General features: G+C 37.8%; 1 protein-coding gene and 1 pseudogene across 5 annotated transcripts in view; one reads left to right on the top strand and one right to left on the bottom strand.

The window, feature by feature from the left end:
• Positions 1 to 20,199, top strand: part of KIF27 (kinesin family member 27) — a 108,504-nt gene that overhangs the window by 65,822 nt on the left and 22,483 nt on the right. For all 5 annotated transcript variants that reach the window (XM_072605531.1, XM_072605525.1, XM_072605519.1 and 2 more), the window contains one exon: positions 19,576 to 19,752. In XM_072605531.1, the coding sequence (XP_072461632.1) occupies positions 19,576 to 19,752 (177 nt within the window). The remainder of the gene's footprint in view (positions 1 to 19,575; positions 19,753 to 20,199) is intronic.
• LOC140501698 (adenylate kinase isoenzyme 6 pseudogene) lies at positions 18,819 to 19,399 on the bottom strand (annotated as a pseudogene).

Raw genomic sequence — 20,199 nt, 5'->3', positions numbered from 1 at the left:
TTTCTCATATTTGGGTATATAAGAGGAGGATACAAATGTGGAAGAAAAGGTGGAAGAGAGGACATTAGAACTTCTTATCTGAAATGGACAAAGGACAACATAGTTTGATGTAGAAATTCATTGAACTCAACAGAGAAACAATGATGGGGTAGGAGGAGGAGCAGTGAGAGAGAAGAGCCATAAGGAAAACAAACTGATCCTAAAGAGGGGATTAAAATGAAGAACTATGGGAAGAAGAACTATGAAAGACTACCTGTGAACTGAAGAATTGCTGATAAAAATTTGATATTATGAATGTGATGGAAAAAACATTACATCATAAAAAATGGAGAGATGATTGCAGAAAATCTTGAGTAACATGAACTGATGGCAAGTGGAGTGAACAGAACTAGGAGAACATTTTATATGAGGACAGCTGCACTGTTTAAAAAAAAAATCAACCCAACAAAGACCAAAACATGAAAAGACTTCACTCTCCTTGATGCAGTAACCAATCATATCTCATATCAGAGGACAGAGGAGTGAAGCATGTTACACTCCTTCTGACAGAAGTGTCAGGCTCAAGGTGCCAAAACAAATACTTTGGATGTGGCCCTTGTATGCGTTTGTTTTGCTTTACTGTACTTATTGTTCTAAAATTATTTTTCTTTTTGTTTTAATGAAGGAAGGGAGTTGAGAGGAAGAGAAAGATTTTTAAAATGCATAAACAGGAACGGATTCCTGAAGGAAGCACAGGAAACAGGGTAGTTTTGAAAGTAATATGGAATTGTTATATACTTTTAAAAAATTGATATGAAATAGAGAGCACAATTTCACATGCATTTCTCCTCTTGTGTTTGGCTGTAGGTGCAAAAAAGCCCTTTTTGGAATGTTTAAGTTCAGAATGAAAATAAATTTTTTATAAACATGAATTAAAAAACATACATGAATTTGATGTCAATTTCTAGGATAATTAAACAGATGGTTTGTGAGCATTTGTAAAATGCAGTACTCTCTAGGAGTCAGCCAACATGGATTTACTAAAAACATATAATGCCAAATTAACCACATTTCTTCATTTGATAATTAATACAGGAGATGCCATAGAAAACAGTGGATTTTGATTTCCACAAAACCAGTATCCTGTGAAATCCTTAGAGACACAACAGTGAAATTTGGGCTAGATGACAATGTTAGTTGGAGAACCTGCTGGTTGAATAACTGTATTTAAGAGAATGCTGTCTCAGTGCCAACCTAAAATGATTCCTTTAGCAGAGTATTGTTTGTAATATTTGGGCTAAGTCTTCTATAGGTGGATCTTTGGTTTGACGTAAGGAGATCACTAACCAACACTGTATCTCTCCTGTAGCACTAGAAACAAACAAAAAAGTGGTTTCCTCTTTTCTCCAAGCTTCATCCCTCAGTGATCATCTGTAAAACCTCCTATTTCTCTTCATCTCCCAGAAATGTGGACTGTGTGATAGTTGAGCTGATGTGTCTTATGTATTGCCACATGGAGTGTCTGCAGATCACCTGCAACCCAGATTATTGCTTTGTGCACAGCAGGGATATATATGAGCCACATTAGCAGCCAGTTACTCCCTTCCACTATCAGTTGATATGATATCAAGGCTCTGTCATGGGCTCCAATCCCATCATTTGCACTTACTGAACTTTGTCCAGGCCTTAAGGAATTCTTGGCCACAAACCTTTGGAAGAAGTTTAGCTGGCCATCTGTGTCATCTGTAGGGGCACTAGTACTCTTCCTGAAGAAAAACAATGGTGATCTCCAGTCTGCCATGACCATAGCATTTCCTATTTGTAACTAATATCTTTTACCACAAAACTTAAGTCTTCTGAATCATTGGTTGGATGCCTTGGTTTTCACCATGCTGGACCTTCTAGGTTTCTTTTCCTACTCTAAGACTGTTGCCAAAGGGATGACTAGAAAACAGTAATTCAAACAATATGAGTATGAGTACTTTGAATTATTCTACTGCTCAGCTTTTAGTAATTTGTGAATATTATCTTCCAAGACATGCAAAAATTGGGGCTGGGGTAATCCTACACCTCAGTAACATCGTTACCTATAGACAACATACAAATCTAGTTAATAGGAACACATGCTGATGTGATCTGCAAGTACTGATTGTACGTAAAGTTGGAAAAACACAAATTTACCTAAATGTAGCCAAATTTAGGAAGAGCTGGAATTTTTAAAATACATGCTAGGCTACCTTTTTAAAAATAATTTGTTTTTAGTTTTCAGTATTCAATTCCATAAGATTTTGAGTTTTAAATTTTCTTCCCTGGGGTGGAGCCAAGATGGCAGACTAGAAAGACACACTTACTCAGGATCCTCCCCACAGCCCATAAAATACCTGTAGAGAGGGACTCTCAACAAATTTTAGAGCAGCAGAAGTGAAGAACGACAGAGTGGAGGAGATTTCCAGCCCATGGTGACCTGAAAGGCCCATGGAAATGTCGGTTGCGCTGGACGCGGAACCCAGCCCAGCCTTGGCTGAGCAGCGCGTCGTGACTCTGGGAGGAGGACACCTTGGGGGCAGAATCTCAGTAGCAGGTCCTCAGATCCCTTCGGCCCACAGGTGCTTGGGTCAGTGAGGGGGTTTTATCAGCTTCCCAGGAAGGGAGAAGGGCCTTCCCATAGCTCTGACAGCAGGCAGCAGCCACAGAGGGTGCACAGCAGCCTGTACAGACCGCTCATTGGTGGAGCATAAAAACCCCTGGGGGCATTGAAAAGCTGAGTGTTACCTCAGCCCTGAGTAGAGGCCCTGGGAGAGCTGGTCTTTGTCTTACACTGAATGGTCTGCCCATCCAGCTTATCTGAAAATCAGCCCCCAGTAATGACTTTATCGGAACTGGAGGCCAAGTGGCTGTGGAGAGATATCTGCTAAGATTCTGGGCACAAAAATCCCTCTCTGCATCCAGACCAGTACATGCTTGATTGTGCCACGTTGGAGGAACTGAGATCTCACAGATTCCCAGAGTATACCCTACTCTTGACAAAGGACCCAAAAGTTAAGTAACTGGTTGGGAAAATGCCCAAAAAAAGGGAAAAAAAATAAGACCATAGAAGGTTACTTTCTTGGTGAACAGATATCTCCTCCCATCCTTTCAGATGAGGAAGAACAGTGCTTACCATCAGGGAAAGACATAAAAGTCTAGGCTTCTGTATCCCAAACATCCAAAATAAATATCCAGTGGGCTCAGGCCATGGAAGAGCTCAAAAAGGATTTTGAAAATCAAGTTAGAGAGGTGGAGGAAAAACTGGGAAGAGAAATGAGAGAGATGCAAGAAAAGCTTGAAAAGCGGGTCAACACCTTGCTAAAGGAGACCCAAAAAAAATGTTGAAGAAAATAACACCTTGAAAAATAGGCTAACTCAATTGGCAAAAGAGGTTCAAAAAGCCAATGAGGAGAAGAATGCTTTAAAAAGCAGAATTAGCCAAATGGAAAAGGAGGTGCAAAAGCTCACTGAAGAAAATAGTTCTTTCAAAATTAGAATGGAACAGATGGAGGCCAATGACTTTATGAGAAACCAAGAAATCACAAAATAAAACCAAAAGAATGAAAAAATGGAAGATAATGTGAAATATCTCATTGGAAAAACAACTGACCTGGGGAATAGATCCAGGAGAGACAATTTAAAAATTATGGGACTACCTGAAAGCCATGATCAAAAAAAGAGCCTAGACATCATCTTTCATGAAATTATCAGGGAAAACTGCCCTGATATTCTAGAACCAGAGGGCAAAATAAATATTGAAAGAATCCACTGATCCCCTCCTGAAAGAGATCCAGAAAGAGAAACTCCTAGGAACATTGTGGCCAAATTCCAGAGTTCCCAGGTCAAGGAGAAAATATTGCAAGTAGCTAGAAAGAAACAATTCAAGTATTCTGGAAATACAATCAGGATAACACAAGATCTAGCAGCTTCTACATTAAGGGATCGAAGGGCATGGAATAGGATATTCCAGAAGTCAAAGGAACTAGGACTAAAACCAAGAATCACCTATTCAGCAAAACTGAGTATAATACTTCAAGGGAAAAAATGGTCTTTCAATGAAATTGAGGACTTTCAAGCATTCTTGATGAAAAAATGAGAGCTGAAGGTCGACACTCATGGGGAGGGAAAGGACCATAAGAAAATAGAAGTAATGGGGGACAGGATAGGATGGAGGGAAATATAGTTAGTCCTATACAACACAACTAGTATGGAAATCATTTGCAAAACTAAACAGATATGGCCTATATTGAATTGCCTGTCTTCCAAGGGGAAGGGGTGGAGAGGGAGGGAGCTAAAGAAGTTGGAACTCTAAGTGTTAGGACCAAATGTAATGTTCTTACCACTGGGTAACAAGAAATACAGGTTAAGGGGTCAAGAAAGCTATCTGGCCCTACAGGACAAAAGAGAAGACGGAGACAAGGGCAGGGAGGGAGGATAGAGGAGAGAGCAGATAGGTCACAGGGGCAATTAGAAAGCTTGGGTCTGGGGTGGGGGAGGGGATAAAAGGGGAGAAAATTTGTAACCCAAAATTGTGTGAAAATAAATGTTAAAAGTTAAATTAAAAAAAATTTAAAAAAAAGAAAGAAATGATGATCTGGTCGAGTTTACAAAACATGGAAATATTGGGACTCATGAAGGAAGATGCTAGAAAAAGAAGTCATAATCACAAGTATGTACAATATGTTTCACATATATGTGCACATACACATATGTATGTGCACATATGTGCACATATTCATGTTTAAATGTTTTTATTTCTCATTTTGTGTTTAAATTTAAAATGAATAAAAAATTAAAATAAAAAAAAAAGAAGAAAAATGAGAGCTGAAAAGAAAATTTGACCTTCAAACACAAGAATGAAGGGAAGCATGAAAAGGTAAACAGCAAAGAGAAGTCATAAGGGACTTACTAAAGTTGAACTGTTTACATTCCTACATGGAAAGACAATATTTGTAACTCTTGAAACTTTTCAGTATGTAGGTAGTTGGTGGGATTACACACACACACACACACACACACACACACACACACACACACACACACACACACATACACACACACACAGAGCACAGAGTGAATTGACTAGGATGGGACCATATCTTAAAAAAATGAAATTAAGGGGTGAGAGAGAAATATATTGGGAGAAGAAAGGGAGAAATGGAATGAGGCAAATTATCTCTCATAAAAGAGGCAAGCAAAAGACTCTTCAGTGGAGGGAAAAAGAGGGGAGGTGAGAGAAAAACATGAAGCTTACTCTCATCACATTCGGCTAAAGGAAGGAATAAAATGCACACTCATTTTGGTATGAAAACTTATCTTACAATACAGGAAAATGGGGGAGAAGGGGATAAGCAGGGTGGGGGGGATGAGAGAAGGGAGGGCAGTGGGAGGAGGGAGCAATTTGAAATCAACACTCTTGGGGAGGGATAGGATCCAAAGAGAGAACAGAAGCAATGGGCGGCAGGATAAGATGGAGGGAAATACAGTTAGTCTTACACAACACGACTATTCTGGAAGTCATTTGCAAAACTACACAGATATGGTCTATATTGAATTGCTTGCTTCCCAAAGGGAATGGATGGAGTGGGAGGGATGAAGAGAAGTTGGAAGTCAAAGTTTTAGGAACAACTGTCGAGTATTGTTCTTACTACTAGGAAATAAGAAATACAGATAATGGGGTACAGAAAGTTATCTGGCCCTACAGGACAAAAGAGAAGATGGGGACAAGGGAAGGGAGGGATGTTAGAAGACAGGGCAGATTGGTGAAAGGGGCAATTAGAATGCTTGGCATTTTGGGGCGGGGGGAGGGGAGAAATGGGGAGAAAATTTGGAACCCAAAATTTTGTGAAAATGAATGTTAAAAGTTAAATAAATAAATTTAAAAATAAATAAATAAATTTTCTTCCCCTCCTTCTCCCTTCTCCCCAAGATAGCATGCAGGCCCTACTTATACATATTAAATATATTTTCACATTAATCATAATGTAAAGAAGAACTAGAACTAATGGGAGAGGAGTGTGTGTTCATCCTTCATTGCCAAAGAAGACCATACCATCAGAGAAATAATGACATGACTTGCAATTGACTTTGTTTTGAGTGAGGGAGGGCTGTGCAGGTCACCAGCCTCACTTCTCCAGAGCCATCTGAATCCAGTGACCAGATATTCATCAGGATGACTGGAGATGACCCAGGATCAGGCAGTTGGAGTTAAGTGACTTGCCCAAGGTCACACAGCTAGTGAGTGTCAAGTGTCTGAGGTGAGATTTGAACTCAGGTCCTCCTGACTCCTGCACTTGTGCTCTATCCACTGCACCACCTAGTTGCTCCAATGGGAGAGGAACCACAAGAAAGAAGAAACAAAACAACAGCAGAACAGGAGAGCAAATAGTATGCTTCAGTGTTCATTCAGACTCCGAAGTTTTTTCTCTGGATGTGGATAGCATTTTCCATCTTGAGTTTTTTGGAGATGTCTTGGATTCTTGAAGAGCTAAGTCTATCAAAGTTAGTCAACACGCAATGTGGCTGTTACTGTGTACAGTGTTCTTCTGATTCTGCTCATTTCACTCAGCATCAGTTCATAGAAGTCTTTCCAGGTTTTTCTGAAGTCTGCCTTCTCATCATTTCTTATAGCATAGTAGTACTTCATTACATTCGTATACCACAACTTGTTCAACTATTCCTCAATTGATGAAGATCAACTTCCTCAACTTCCAGTTCTTTACTAACACAAAAACAGCTGCCATAAATATTTTTGTACATGTAGGTCCTTTTTTCATTTTTATGATCTTTTTGGGATGCAGACCTGGAAGTGTGGTATTGCTGAGCCAAAGTGTTTGCACAGTTTTATAGCCCTTTGGGCATAGTTCTAAATTGCTCTCTAGAATGGTTGGGTTAATTTACAACTCCATCAACATTGCATTAGCATTGTAGTTTTCCCACATCTTCTCCAACATTTATCATTTTCCTTTTTTATCATGTTAGCCAATGTGATAGGTGTGATGTGGTACCTCAGAGTTGTTTTGATTTGCATTTCTCTAATCAATAGTGATTTAGAGCATTTTTTCCTATCACTATAGATAGCTTTAATTTCTTCCTCTGAAAACTGCCTGTTCATATCTTTTGACCATTTATCAATTAGGGAATGACTTGTATTCTTAAAAATTCAACTCAATTCTCTATATATTTTAGAAATTAGACCTTTATCAGAGACACTGGCTGTAAAAATCGTTTCTCAGCTTTCCTCTTCCCTTCTAATCTAGGTTTTATTGACTTTGTTTGTGTAAAACCTTTACACTTTAATGTAATCAAAATCATCCATTTTGCATTTCATAATGTTTTGTATCTCTTGGTTGGTCATAAATTCTTCAGTCTCCATAGATTTGACAGTTAAATGTGCTTTCCTGACTTGCTTATGGTTTCATCCTTTATGTCTAAATCATGTACCCATTTTGACCTTATATTGGTATACAGTGTAAGATGTTAGTGCCTAGTTTCTGCTATACTGTTTTCCAGTTTTCCCTAGACATTTTAATTAGTGAGTTCTTATCCCAGAAGCTAGAGTCTGTAGATTATTATAGTCATTGACTGTTGTGTCCTGTGTACCTAACCTATTCCACTGATCAGCCACTCTATTTCTTAGCCAGTACCAATCAGTTTTAATGATTGCTGCTTTAAAATACAGTTTAGGATCTGATACAGTTAGGCCACCTTCCCTTGCATTTCTTTTCATTAATTCCCTTGACATTCTGGACCTTTTGTTCTTTTAGATTAATTTTGTTATTTTTTCTAGCTCTATAAACTAACTTTTTTGGTAGTTGGATTGGTATGGTACTGACAGTGTAAATTAATTTAGGTAGAATTGTCATTTTTATTGTATTAGCTCAGCCTACCAATGAGTAACTGATATTTTCCCAGTGATTTAGTTTTGACTTTATTTGTGTGAAAAAATGTTTTGTAATTGTGCTCATATAGTTCCTGAGTTTGTCTTGGCAGGTAGACTCCAAAATATTTTATAATGTCTACAGTAATTTTAAGTGGAATTTCTCTGTCTCTTGCTGTTGGGCTTTTTTAGTAATATATAGAAATACTGATGATTTATATGGGTTTGTTTTATATCCTTGCAACTTTGCTAAATTTGCTTATTATTTCAAGTAATGTTTTACTTAATTTTCTCTAGGATTCTCAAAGTATACTATTATGTCATTTGCAAAGAATGATGCCTTTGTTTCTTATTTGCCTATCCTAATTCTTTCAATTTTTTTTCTTTTATTGCTAAAGCTAACATTTCTAGTACAGTAGTGAGTAACAGTGATGATAATGGCCATCTTTGTTTCACCCCAGATCTTATTAGAAATGCTTCTAGCTTATCCTCATTACATAAAATCCTTGCTGATGATTTTAGATAGATACCACCTGTCATTTTATGGAAGGCTCCACTTATTCCTATGCTCTCTAGAGTTTTTAATAGGAATGGGTATTGTATTTTGTCAAAAACTTTTTCTGCATCTATTGAGATAATCATATGATTTCTGTTAGTTTTGTTGTTGATATGAGCAATTATACTGACTATTTTCCTAATAATGAACCAACCCTGCATTCCTGGTATAAATCTTACCTGGTCATAGTATATTATTCTCAAAATAAGTTGCTTTAATCTCTTTGTTAATACTTTATTTAAAATTTTTGCATCTGTATTCATTAGGGAAATTGATCTATAATTTTCTTTCTCTTTTTAGGCTCTTCCCAGTGTATATATCAGCATATATTTGTATCATAAAAGAAATTTGGTAGGACCCCTTTATCATTTTTCCCAAATAGTTTATGTAATATTGGACTTAATTGTTCTTTAAATGTTTGATAGAATTCACTTGTAAATCCATTTGGCCTGGAGATTTTTCTTAGGGAGTTCATTGATGGCTTGTTCAATTTCTTTTTCTAAAATAGAGTTATTTAAGTATTTTATTTCCTGGTCTGTTACTCTGGGCAATTTATATTTTTGTAAGTATTCATCCGTTTCACTAAGATTGTCAAATTTATTGGCATACAGTTGGGCAAAATAGCTCCTAATTATGGTTTTGATTTCCTCTTCATTGGTGCTGAATTCACCCTTTCCTTTTTTGATGCTGGTAATTTTTTTTTCTTATTCTTTAATCAAATTAACTAAAGGTCTATCTATTATATCAGTTTTCCCATAAAACCAGCTCTTAGTTTTATTTATTCATTCAGTAGTTTTCTTAATTTCAATTTTATTTATCCCTCCTTTCATTTTCAGAATTTCTAATTTGATATTTAATTGGGGACTTTTAGTTTGTTCTTTTTCTAGCTTTTTTAATTGCATTCCCATTTCACTGATCTCTTCTTTCTCTATTTTATTCATGTTATTATTCAGAGAGATAAAATTTCCTGAGAACTGCTTTCACTGCATCCCATAAGTTTTGGTATATTGTCTCATTATTGTCATTCTCTTGGATGAAGTTAATGACTGTTTCTATGATTTGGTGTTTGACTCATTCGTTCTTTAGGACTACATTATTTAGTTTCTAATTAATTTTTAGTCTGTCTTTCCATGGTCCTTTATTACATGTAACTTTTTATTGCATCATGATCTGAAAAGGATACGTTGCCTATCTCTGCCTTTTTGTATTATATTATGAGGTTTTTATGCCCTAATACGTGGTCAGTTTTTGTGTAGGTTCCATGTACCACTGAGAGAAGGGTATATTCCTTTCTATCCTTGTTCAATTTTCTCCAGAAATAAGCCATATCTAACTTTTCTAAAATTCTTTTCATCTCCTTAGCTTCTTTCTGTTTCTTTTGTAGTTAGATTTATTTAGTCCTGAGAGGGGGAGTTTGAGTTGTCCCTTACTAGTATAGCTTTGTTATCTATTTCTTCCTGTAACCCACTTAACTTTTCCTCTAAGAAGTTGGATGCTATATTACTTGGTGCATATATGTTTAGTAATGATATTACTTCATTGTCCATGGTGCCTTTTAGCAGGTTGTAGTTTCCTTCCTTATCTCTTTTAATTGGACCTCTTTTTGCTTTTGCTTTGTCTGAGATATCAGGATTGCTACCCCTGCTTTTTTTACTTCAGCTGAAGCTAATATATTTTGCTCCAGCCTTTTGCCTTTACTCTGTGTGTATCCCTCTACTTCAAATGTGTTTCTTGTAAACAACATATGGTAGGATTATGGTTCTTAATACACGCTGCTGTCTGCTTCTGTTTTATGGGAGAGTTCATCCCATTCATATTCACAGCTATGATTACTATCTGTGTCTTTCTCTGCATCTTATTTTCCTCTGTTTATGTTTTTCTCTCTTTCTCCCTTTCCTTCTTCACTAGAGTTTTGCTTTAAACCACCACCTCCCTCATTCTGTCCTCCCTTCTATCAGCCCCTTCCCTTTTCTTCCCCTTTCCCCTCCTACTTCCTGTAGGGCAAGTTAGATTTCTATACCTAATTATGTTATTCCTTCTTTGACAAGTCTGTTAAGAGTAAGGTTCAAACACTGTTCATCTCCCTCCCTTCTTTCCCTCTACTCTAATAGGTTTTCGTGCCTTTTCATGGGATGTAATTTAGCCTTCTCTGCCTCCTTTCCTCTTGTCCCAGCACAATCCCTTTTCACCACTTTAAGATTTTTTTCATCAGATCAAAGTCAACTTATACCCAACACCTTCTTTCTATGTAGGCTTCTTTTAAATGGCATAATAATGATACAGTTCTCAGGAGTTACAAGTGTCATCTTACCTTGTAGGAATGTAAACAGTTTGCCCTTAATAACATGTTGTTGTTGTTGTTTTCTTTCCTGTTTGTGTTTTTATGCCTCGAGTTTTGTATTTGCAAATCAGATTTTCTGGTGAGCTCTGGTCTTTTCATCAGAAAGATTTGGAAGTCCTCTCTTTCGTTGAATGGCCATCTCCTGTCTTGAAGATTATGCTCAGTGGTGCTGGGGAGTTGATCCTTGGTTGTAATCCAAGTTTCTTTGCCTTATGGAATATCATATTCCGTGTCCTTCGATCTTTTAATGTAGAAGCTGCAAGGTCTTGCGTTGTCTTGACTGTGGTTCCATGATATTTAAATTGTTTGTTTCTGGCTGCTTGCAGTATTTTCTCTTTGACTTAGCAATTTTGGAATTTGGCTACAATATTCCTTGGCAGTTTCAATTTGGGATCTCTTTTAAGATGTGATTGGTGGATTCTTTTGATGACTATTTTACCTTCTGGTTCAAGGATCTCAGAGTAGTTTTCCTTGATGATTTCCTGAAAGATGTTGTCCAGACTTATCATGGTTTCCAGGTAGACCAGTGATTTTTAAATTGTCTCTCCTGGATCTGTTTTCCAGGTCAATTGTTTTACCAGTGAGGTATTTTATGTTTTCTTCTATTTTTCATTCTTTTGTTTCTGTTTGACTGATTCTTGATATCTCATAGAGTCATTAGCTTTCACTTGCCCAATTCTAATTTTTAATGAATTTTTTTTCTTCTATTAGATTTTGTACCTACTTTTCCATTTGACCCATTTTACTTTTTATGGAGTTCTTCTCTTCAGTAAGTTTTTGTGCCTCTTTTTCTATTTGGCCAATTCTCCTTCTCAGGGATTTTTTTTCTTCAGTGTACTTTTTTTCCCGTATTTGACCAATTGTATTTTTAAGAATTTGTTTTCTACAGTCAATTTTTGTTCATCCTTTTCCAAACTATTGATTCTTCCTTGCAACTTCTCATTTATTTTCCCAGTTTTTCTTCTTCTTTTATTTGACTTTTAAAATCCTCCTTGAGCTCTTCCAGGAAGCCTTTTTGGGCTTGAGAGCATTTCATATTCCCCTTTGAGGTTTTGGATGTGGGTATATTAACAATATTGCCCTTTTCTGAATTTGTGCCTTGATCTTCCCTATCCCCATAATAAGAATACATGGTCATTGTCTGTTTCTGCTTTTTGCTCATGATATTTGTCTATTTCCTGGCTTTCAAAGTTGAGCTCTCCTTTTGGAGCACAGAGGGCTCTGACTCAAGTTCATTGTGCTGGTAGTCTGGGACCTGGTCACTGGCTTTGTGTGCTGGGGCCTCAGCAGCTGGAGTCTCTAAGGGTCTGGCAGCTTCCCTGGTGCTGAGCTGGGGTCAGCAGCACTGGTGTTCTGGGGGTGGGAAGTCTGGTCCCTGGGGGACACCTGCTCCCCCAGGCCTCTTTAAGACACTGGAATATTTGGCTGCCAGAGAATGTCTGCCAGCCTGGAGCTGTGCTTCCTAAAGTTGTACTGAAGCACTGGGAGATTTGGCTGCTGGAGAAAGTCAGTGCACCAGTGCATGTGGTGGTTTCCTGATCTGGGGGCTACCAGCTTCCCTGCCTATACTGAGGCACCTTGCCTGCTCCACCACCCTGGGGCTCAAGATCTGCCCCTGGTTTCCTGAGGTAGGGCTTGCTGCTACTTGCTGGGATATGCCTCCTGTCCTATACTGCTCCTCCTCCCCTAGAGTGAGAGGGGCTTTTCCCATTAATCTTCTAGGTTTCCTAGGCTACAAGACTGCAATGGCCCATCTTACTGTTGGGTGAACTGTTACAGGGTTTTTCTTGGGGTGATATTTTCTGGCCTTTCAAAGGTCAATAAGGGAGGGTGAGAGCAACTTCTTTTTTAAAAAATTTATTTATTTATTAGTTTTCAACATTCACTTGAATTCACCTCCACTCACCCCAAAACAACGTGCATTCTGATTACCCCTTCCCCTAGTCTGCTGTCCGTTCTTTCACACCCCTCCCTTCTCTTATCCTCTTCCCCTCTATTTTCTTGTAAGGCAAGAAAGATTTCTATACCCCATTGCCTGTATATCTTATTTCCCAGCTGCATGTAAAAATAAGTTTTAACATTCATTTTTAAAACTTTGACTTCCAACTTCTCTCCCTTCTTTCCTCCCCACCCACCTCCATTGAGAAGGCAAGCAAATTGATATGGTTACACATGTGTAGTCAGAGCAACTTACTTCTTACTCCTCTGTCTTGACTTCTAGAGAAGTATTCCACATGCTGGACTATTAAGAGGGTTAAAATAAAACTTAGAAGTAGCAGCTGCTATAGGCCTCTTGCCAATTTCATGTGGACATGGTCTTCAGTAGCTTTGAACTTTGTTGAAGGCTTGTCTCCCTCTCAGGTAGGGCACTGTCAAAGTGTGGTGGTGGGAACTGACTAAAGCCAGCCATTTTTCTACCGGCAACTGTTGAAGAAAGCAGCACAATTCTTCTGGCTTCATAATTTATTGAGCCATTACATCTCCAGCTGGGGGCCATAATTAATTTTCTGTTTCTTGTCAACAAGCATTTAAGCACCTACTCTGTGCCAGGCACTGTATGAAGCAAGGGGATATAAGAAAGGCAAAAAACAACCTGTACTTTCAAGGAGCTCACAGTTTAATGAGGAGACAACATACAATTAAGTACAAATGATATTTATGGGATAAATGAAGGTAATGGAAGGTGGCACTAGCATTAAGTGTGACTGAAAAAGCCTTCTTACAGAAGGTGTGATTTTAGCTAAGATTTGAAGAAACTCAGCCTTTCTCTCTGTACTGTATATCAGGTGCCATTCTACTACACATCTACCCACCCCCTCCCTTGCAGCCAGATGGAGGGAACCATTTAGTACCTCATTACCACTAGGATAACTGACTCATCTTACTATTATTATTGCTATTTTAATCATTATATAATGTTCCTATTATATAACGTTCCCATTCAGAACACAACACATATTCAAACTATAGATTCCACTTTCATTTATTGCCACCCCTCATGATTTATTACTATTCAGTTAACAGCTTTCTCTAAGACTTAGAAACTGTGCCCAGGCCCTTTAAGAGACCAACAAAAGGCTACAAATACACCATTGGATCCTCAAAGATTAGTGACTAGGTTTGGTTGCTAACGAGTTAGAATCTACCTTGCCAGCTAACCATTCTGGAAATTGGAAGACCAGGACATTTGTCCTTTCCTCAAGCAATAAACTTACTTCGTTCAGCTAAGGCTCCTTGACACTGTGCAAGTACACTAGGTCTTCTACTGGTTATTGTGATTAAACAAAATTATTAGGTCTTATTTAAAGGGCTTTAAAGACCTTGGTCTCTACATTCCATGACCTTCTTCAGTAATGACTGATTAGGAGGAATTGATGGTTAAGAAAGCACTGGATTCCAATATCATTGGGGGGCAACTCTAGTACTTTGTGGATTGGAAAAGTTACAGGGCTTCCTCTCAAACCTCCACAATCTCACATATTCTTTCCATATTTGGCACTCACACAGTTTTCTTGGGGTCTAAGGGATTGTAGGGAAGGGTTCTCAGAGGAAGGAGTATAGTATTGGGGCCCACTTGCTACAGATGCAGAAGATAAGCATTGGCACCATTAGGCAGAGATAACACATATAATAAACAGCTGTGTACTATGGATTTCAAAGAATATAAATCTCACTTCCTGGCAGTGATAGATTACCCTGTATGTTGCTTCCTTTATAACCTGATTATTTGCTTCTAGTTCTATTGCTTGTTCCTTTGATCTCCTTTTTGTTGTTCCTTCTGGATGAATCTCTGGTGATAATCCAGTTTCTGGGATACCACCTTTCATTTGAGTTGCCAAGCTTACACACAACACCTTAGCTCACAGCTCAGGTCTAAGGGGTCCACAATTTAATGCTTCAAGTGCATATTCCTACTGCTAGAATTTCTTGATTCTGGAGGGTATTAGAGAAAATAGAGAACATTTTCATTTTTGTGCCTCTTTTATGTTGACCTTTAAAATGGACAGGATTTTATCTTGTGCTGATTTGCTTTTATTACCAGTGAAAATAAGAGCATAATATTGTCTTCTAGAAACTAACTTTAAGTATATAAAATTTTTACCCCTTTGACCTTAAGACTAATTTTTTTTAAAATATATGATTAATTTATTTTTCAGTTTTCAACATTCACTTCCACAGGAATTTGAATTCAAAATTTTCTCTCCATCTCATCTCTCTCCACCCCCATTTCAGGACAGTATGCCCCCTGATTTACCCCTTTCTCCAGTCTGTCCCCCTCCCCTCTGTTTTCCTGTAGCTCAAAATAGCCTGTACATCTTATTTCCCAGCTGCATGCAAAAAGTTTTTAACATTCATTTTTAAAGCTTTGAGTTCCATATTCTCTCCCTTCTTCCCTCCCCATCCACCCTCATTGAGAAAACAAGCAGTTCAGTATAGGTCATACATGTGTAGCCATGCAAAATACTTCCATAATAGTTATATTCCAGAAGACTAACCACATTTCCCCTGTCCTATCCTGCCCTCAGTTTATTTCATTCTCTCCCTTGACTTGTCCTCCCACAATAGTGTTTGCTTCTGCTTACCCCTTCCCTAATTTGCTGTCCCTTCTATTATTTTCCCTCTCCTATCCCCTTCCCCCCTGCCTTCCTGCAGGGTAAAATAGATTTCCATATCCAATTGAGTGTGTGTCATTCCCTCCTTAAGCCAAATCCCATGAGAGTAAGGCTCACTTATTCCCTTTCATCTCCCCTCTCTTCCCCTCCATTGTGAAAGCTCTTTCTTGCCTCTTTCATCTGAGATGATTTGATACATTCTACCTGTCCCTTTCTCATACTCCTAGTTCATTCCACTCAGGGCAGCTAGGTGGTGCAGTGGATAGAGCACCAGTGCAGGAGTCAGGAGAACCTGAGTTCAAACCTCACCTCAGACACTTGACACTCACTATATGTGTGACCTTGGGCAAGTCACTTAACCTCAATTGCCTCATCTTGAGTCATCTCCAGTCATCCTGATGAATATGGGTTATGGATCACTGGATTCAGATGGCTGTGGAGGAGAAGTGAGGCTGGTGACCTGCACAGCCCTCCCTCACTCAAAACAAAGTCAAATGCAAGTCATGTCATTATTTCTCTGATGGTATGGTCTTCTTCAGCAACAAAAGACAAACACACACACATTCCACTCAATAATATATTTTTTAGGTGTTCTCACTTTATATTGAGCTCACTCTGTGCCCTCAGTCTATGTGTGTGTATATATATATATATATATACACACACACATACATACACCCATACACACCTATATATATATATATATATATGTATATATATTTATTCCCTCTAACTACCCTAATACTGAGAAAGGTCTCATGAGTTACAAATATCATCTTTCCATGTAGAAATGTAATCAGTTCAACTTTAATAAGTCCCTTATGGCTTCTCTTTCCTGTTTGTTTACCTTTTCATGTTTCTCTTGATTCTTGTATTTGAAAGGCAGATTTTCTGTTCAGCTCTGGTCTTTTCAACAAGAATGCTTGGAAGTCCTCTATTTCGTTGAAATTCTTTTTTTTTCCCTGAAGGATTATACTCAGTTTCTCTGGGTAGGTGATTCCTAGTTTTAATCCTATCTCCTTTAACCTCTGGAATATCATATTCCAAGCCTTTTGATCCTGATTGTATTTCCACAATACTTGAATTTTTTTTTTCTGGATGCTTATAATATTTTCTCCTTGATCTGGAAACTCTGGAATTTGGCTACAATATTCCTGGGAGTTTTCCTTTTGGCATCTTTTTTAGGATATGATCACGAATTCTTTCCATTTTTGTTTTACCCTCTGATTCTAGAATATCAGGGCAGTTTTCCTTGATAATTTCTTGGAAGATGATGTCTAGGCTCTTTTATTGGTCATGGTTTTCAGGTAGACCAATAACTTTTAAATTATCTCTCCTGGATCTATTTTCCAGTGAGATATTTCATACTGTCTTCTATTTTTTCAGTCTTTCGGTTTTGTTTTATAATTTCTTGATTTCTCATAAAGTCATTAGCATCCATCTGCTCCATTTTAATATTTAAAGAACTATTTTCTTCAGTGAGCGTTTGGACCTCCTTTTCCATTTGGCCAATTCTGTTTTTTAAGGCATTCTTCTCCTCATTGGCTTTTTGGACGTCTTTTGCCATTTGGGTTAGTCTTTTTTTAAAGGTATTATTTTCTTTAGCATTTTTTGGGTCTCCTTTAGCAAACTATTGATTCATTTTTCATAATTTTCTTGCGTCACTCTCATTTCTTTTCCCAGTTTTTCCTCCACCTCTCTTAATTGACTTTCAAAATCCTTTTTGAACTTTTCCATGGCCTGAGGCCATTGCATATTTTTTTGAAGGCTTTGGATGTAGGAGTCTTGACCTTACTGTCTTCCTATGGTTGCATGCTTTGGTCTTCCTCTGATTTTATGCTTTGCTCTTCCTCACCCAAAAGGATGGAAGAAAATACCTTTTTATCAAGAAGTTAACTTTCTATAGTCTTACTTTTTTCCCCTTTTTGGGCTTTTTCCCAGCCAATTACTTGACTTTTGAGTCCTTTGTCAAGTGGAGGGTGTACTACCCCAGGATTCAGAGATTTTGTGCAACTGTTCTCTGAGATATCTCTAGAGAGCTGTAAATTCTCAGTTCCTCCAAAGTGGTGTAGTCAAGGGAGAGGTGTTTACTGTTCTGGCCTACTCTCTGGTCTGTGAGCAACCACAAGCACTTTTTTCTTAGCTGGAACTGTAAGTAGTATTCCCTCTCCACAGCTGCCAAAAAGCTTCACCATGCCAGTGCTCCTCCTCACCCCAGGATTGCCACTCAGGACTGAGACCCAGATCGGCACCTCTGTTCTCCCATGGTCTGTTGGCCAAGAGCTCCAGAAGTGGCCATTGTTGTGGCAGTGGCTGCAGCCATTCTGGGACCTGACCATACTCCCCTCTCATCCAGGTGAAAGAACTTTCTTACTGATCTTTGAAGCTGTGTTTGGTGTTTGTGGGTTGAGAAATCTGGAAATTGCAGCAGCTGCCCATGAGTCCCACCTGTGCTGGTGTGGCCCACTGTTCCACTTTGAGTCTAGTGTGATAGACCCTTCCTGATGGCCTTCCAGGCTGTCTTGGGCTGGAAATCTGTTTCACTCTGTCATTTTGTGGCTTCTGCTGCTCTTGAATTTGTTTAGAGTCATTTTTTAACATGTATTTTAAGGGCTTTGGCAGGAGAGCTCAAGCAGGCCCGTGCTTCTGCTCCACCATCTTCAAGACTAATTTATCTTAATGTATGTTTTTGAAAAATAGATCCTAATGCCTTTTAAATAGAAAAGTTTCTTTCAGATAGTTAAAGAAGAGCTGAATGAAACCCTGTAAGGGCAGAATTGATTTGTATACATAATATGTTTACATATATAATGGTGCTCAATAAATATTTGTTGATACTGATGCTGAGGGTTCAGCTTTTAAAAGAATATTTAAATATAAAATGTAAAAATGTAGTTTGGAATTGCAGGGGGGGGGGAAAGGTTTCTTTCATCCTAAATTTATTAACTAGAGCTACCACTTTATAATTCTGTAAAGTAATTCTTTTTTTTTATCAAAGATCTCATCATTTATCTTATGACTATCCTAATTTATAACTAACTTCCAAGATTAAAAAAAAACAGCAATTCACCACCAATAGAAGACTTAATGTCATGTTTATAGCTTTATACTTAGACTCTTTTATTTATAAATCAGCAGTTCTTCCTAGCCTTCATTTTCTTTTTCATGTTAAGTATTAGAAATTTCCACCTGTTTTCTCAAATTTGCTTATTCTTTAGCAGTTAACCAAAGTAAATGAGAATGCTGAATATTCTTAAACTTAAAAAGCCCTTAATATCTTATTCATTGTATTTGGGGTTTTCAGTTTTCTCATGGAGAAAAAAATTAATTAGTCATAACTCAACTTTATATATTTTCCACCTGTTACTTCTACAACACAATCCTGGATTGTAAAATGTGGTGTATGTTGTCTTAATTTCTACTGCATGGGGAAGGAGAAATCATCAAGAAAATCTTTAAAACCATCATGTGGAAAACCTTGAAAAGTCTATGCTTTGTCCTCAAGGTTCAGTTATTATCTTTTATCCACTGCTCAATCCATTTCATTATCTGATCTAAATTATTCTCTAGTTCTTCTGGTACATTGCTGGGCAGCCAGTGTACTATTTCATGGTTGTAGGAGGCCATGGCTTCTTCATAAAGAATTTGGAAAATTTCACGCTGAATATTGTCCAGTAGTTTCTTTACACTGTGTCCCCTCTTTTCAAGTCTTGGAAATAATACAGAATTATCTGTTTGAAGCACAAAAACAGTATGAAGTCACAGCCATGGTAATCAACAATAACTGTACCTTCTTTCATTTTATTTTCTAATTCATCAACTACTCTGTCTTCATCCAAAATGGGACATTCATATTCTTCATCAAAGCCATCATATAACTGTCCTTCTTGTGCTAAACCACCCACATTAATGTATGTCAGTCCTGTTCTTGACACAAGCTCTTTACCAAGTGTGGTCTTTCCAACCCTTGGAGTACCTGTGAGCAGGATGCTGGGCAACCTCATGGTTGCAGTGGTGCCAGCTCCACTCTGGTCGTCTGCTCTCGACGAGGGAGCAGCAGGCCAAATGATTCTTTTACTAATGACTTTTTTTAAATGATTCCAAACATCTGAATTTATGCTACTCTGTAGATTCTGGCTTACTTTTGTACAAATGACATGTTTCTGGATTTTTCATGCAGAAACTGGATGAACAAAAGAAGTGGTTAGATGAAGAAGTAGAAAGAGTTCTTCACCAACATCAAGAATTAGCTGAGCTGGAAGAAGACTTAAAGCAAAGGGAGGCAATTGTTTCTAAGAAAGAAGCATTGTTACAAGAGAAGAGCCACTTGGAAAGCAAGAAGTTGCGATCTAGTCAGGTATCTAGCTCTAGTATGAAAGTTGTGTAAAATGTCTCTTCTCTTAGAAGTGGGTCATCGCACTATAAAGAAGTGAAAGGAATAAAATTCTCATGTTCTCAATTTATTTTTTGCCATTTATTAAAATAGCAAATGGCCCTGTTTTTCAAGACTGAATTTATAAGCAAACTTGTGAAATATTTAATGTTTTGCTAGATTAGTGGTTTGGCTGCTGAGCTTTCATGGAAGTTTTAGAAGTCTCATATTGAAAATTGTTGGATAAAAGACAGTTGAAAATATAGCATAGGAATAATTGCTGTTAATCACCTGTCAGGATTCTCCTATCATTCTCTTTTCTAAACTGTTTTTTTGTGGAAACCTATCAAATGAGAGAGGTCTTCCGTAAGGAAGGTTTTCATTTGCAATTAATAAAACGTAGAGAGCCTTTTCAAAAATTTTTGTGTAAGG

The sequence above is a fragment of the Notamacropus eugenii genome, chromosome 1 (assembly GCF_028372415.1).
Source record: "Notamacropus eugenii isolate mMacEug1 chromosome 1, mMacEug1.pri_v2, whole genome shotgun sequence".
Classification (NCBI taxonomy): domain Eukaryota; kingdom Metazoa; phylum Chordata; class Mammalia; order Diprotodontia; family Macropodidae; genus Notamacropus; species Notamacropus eugenii.
Note: the sequence above shows the minus strand (reverse complement) of the source record. Positions and strands in the feature narration are given on the sequence as shown.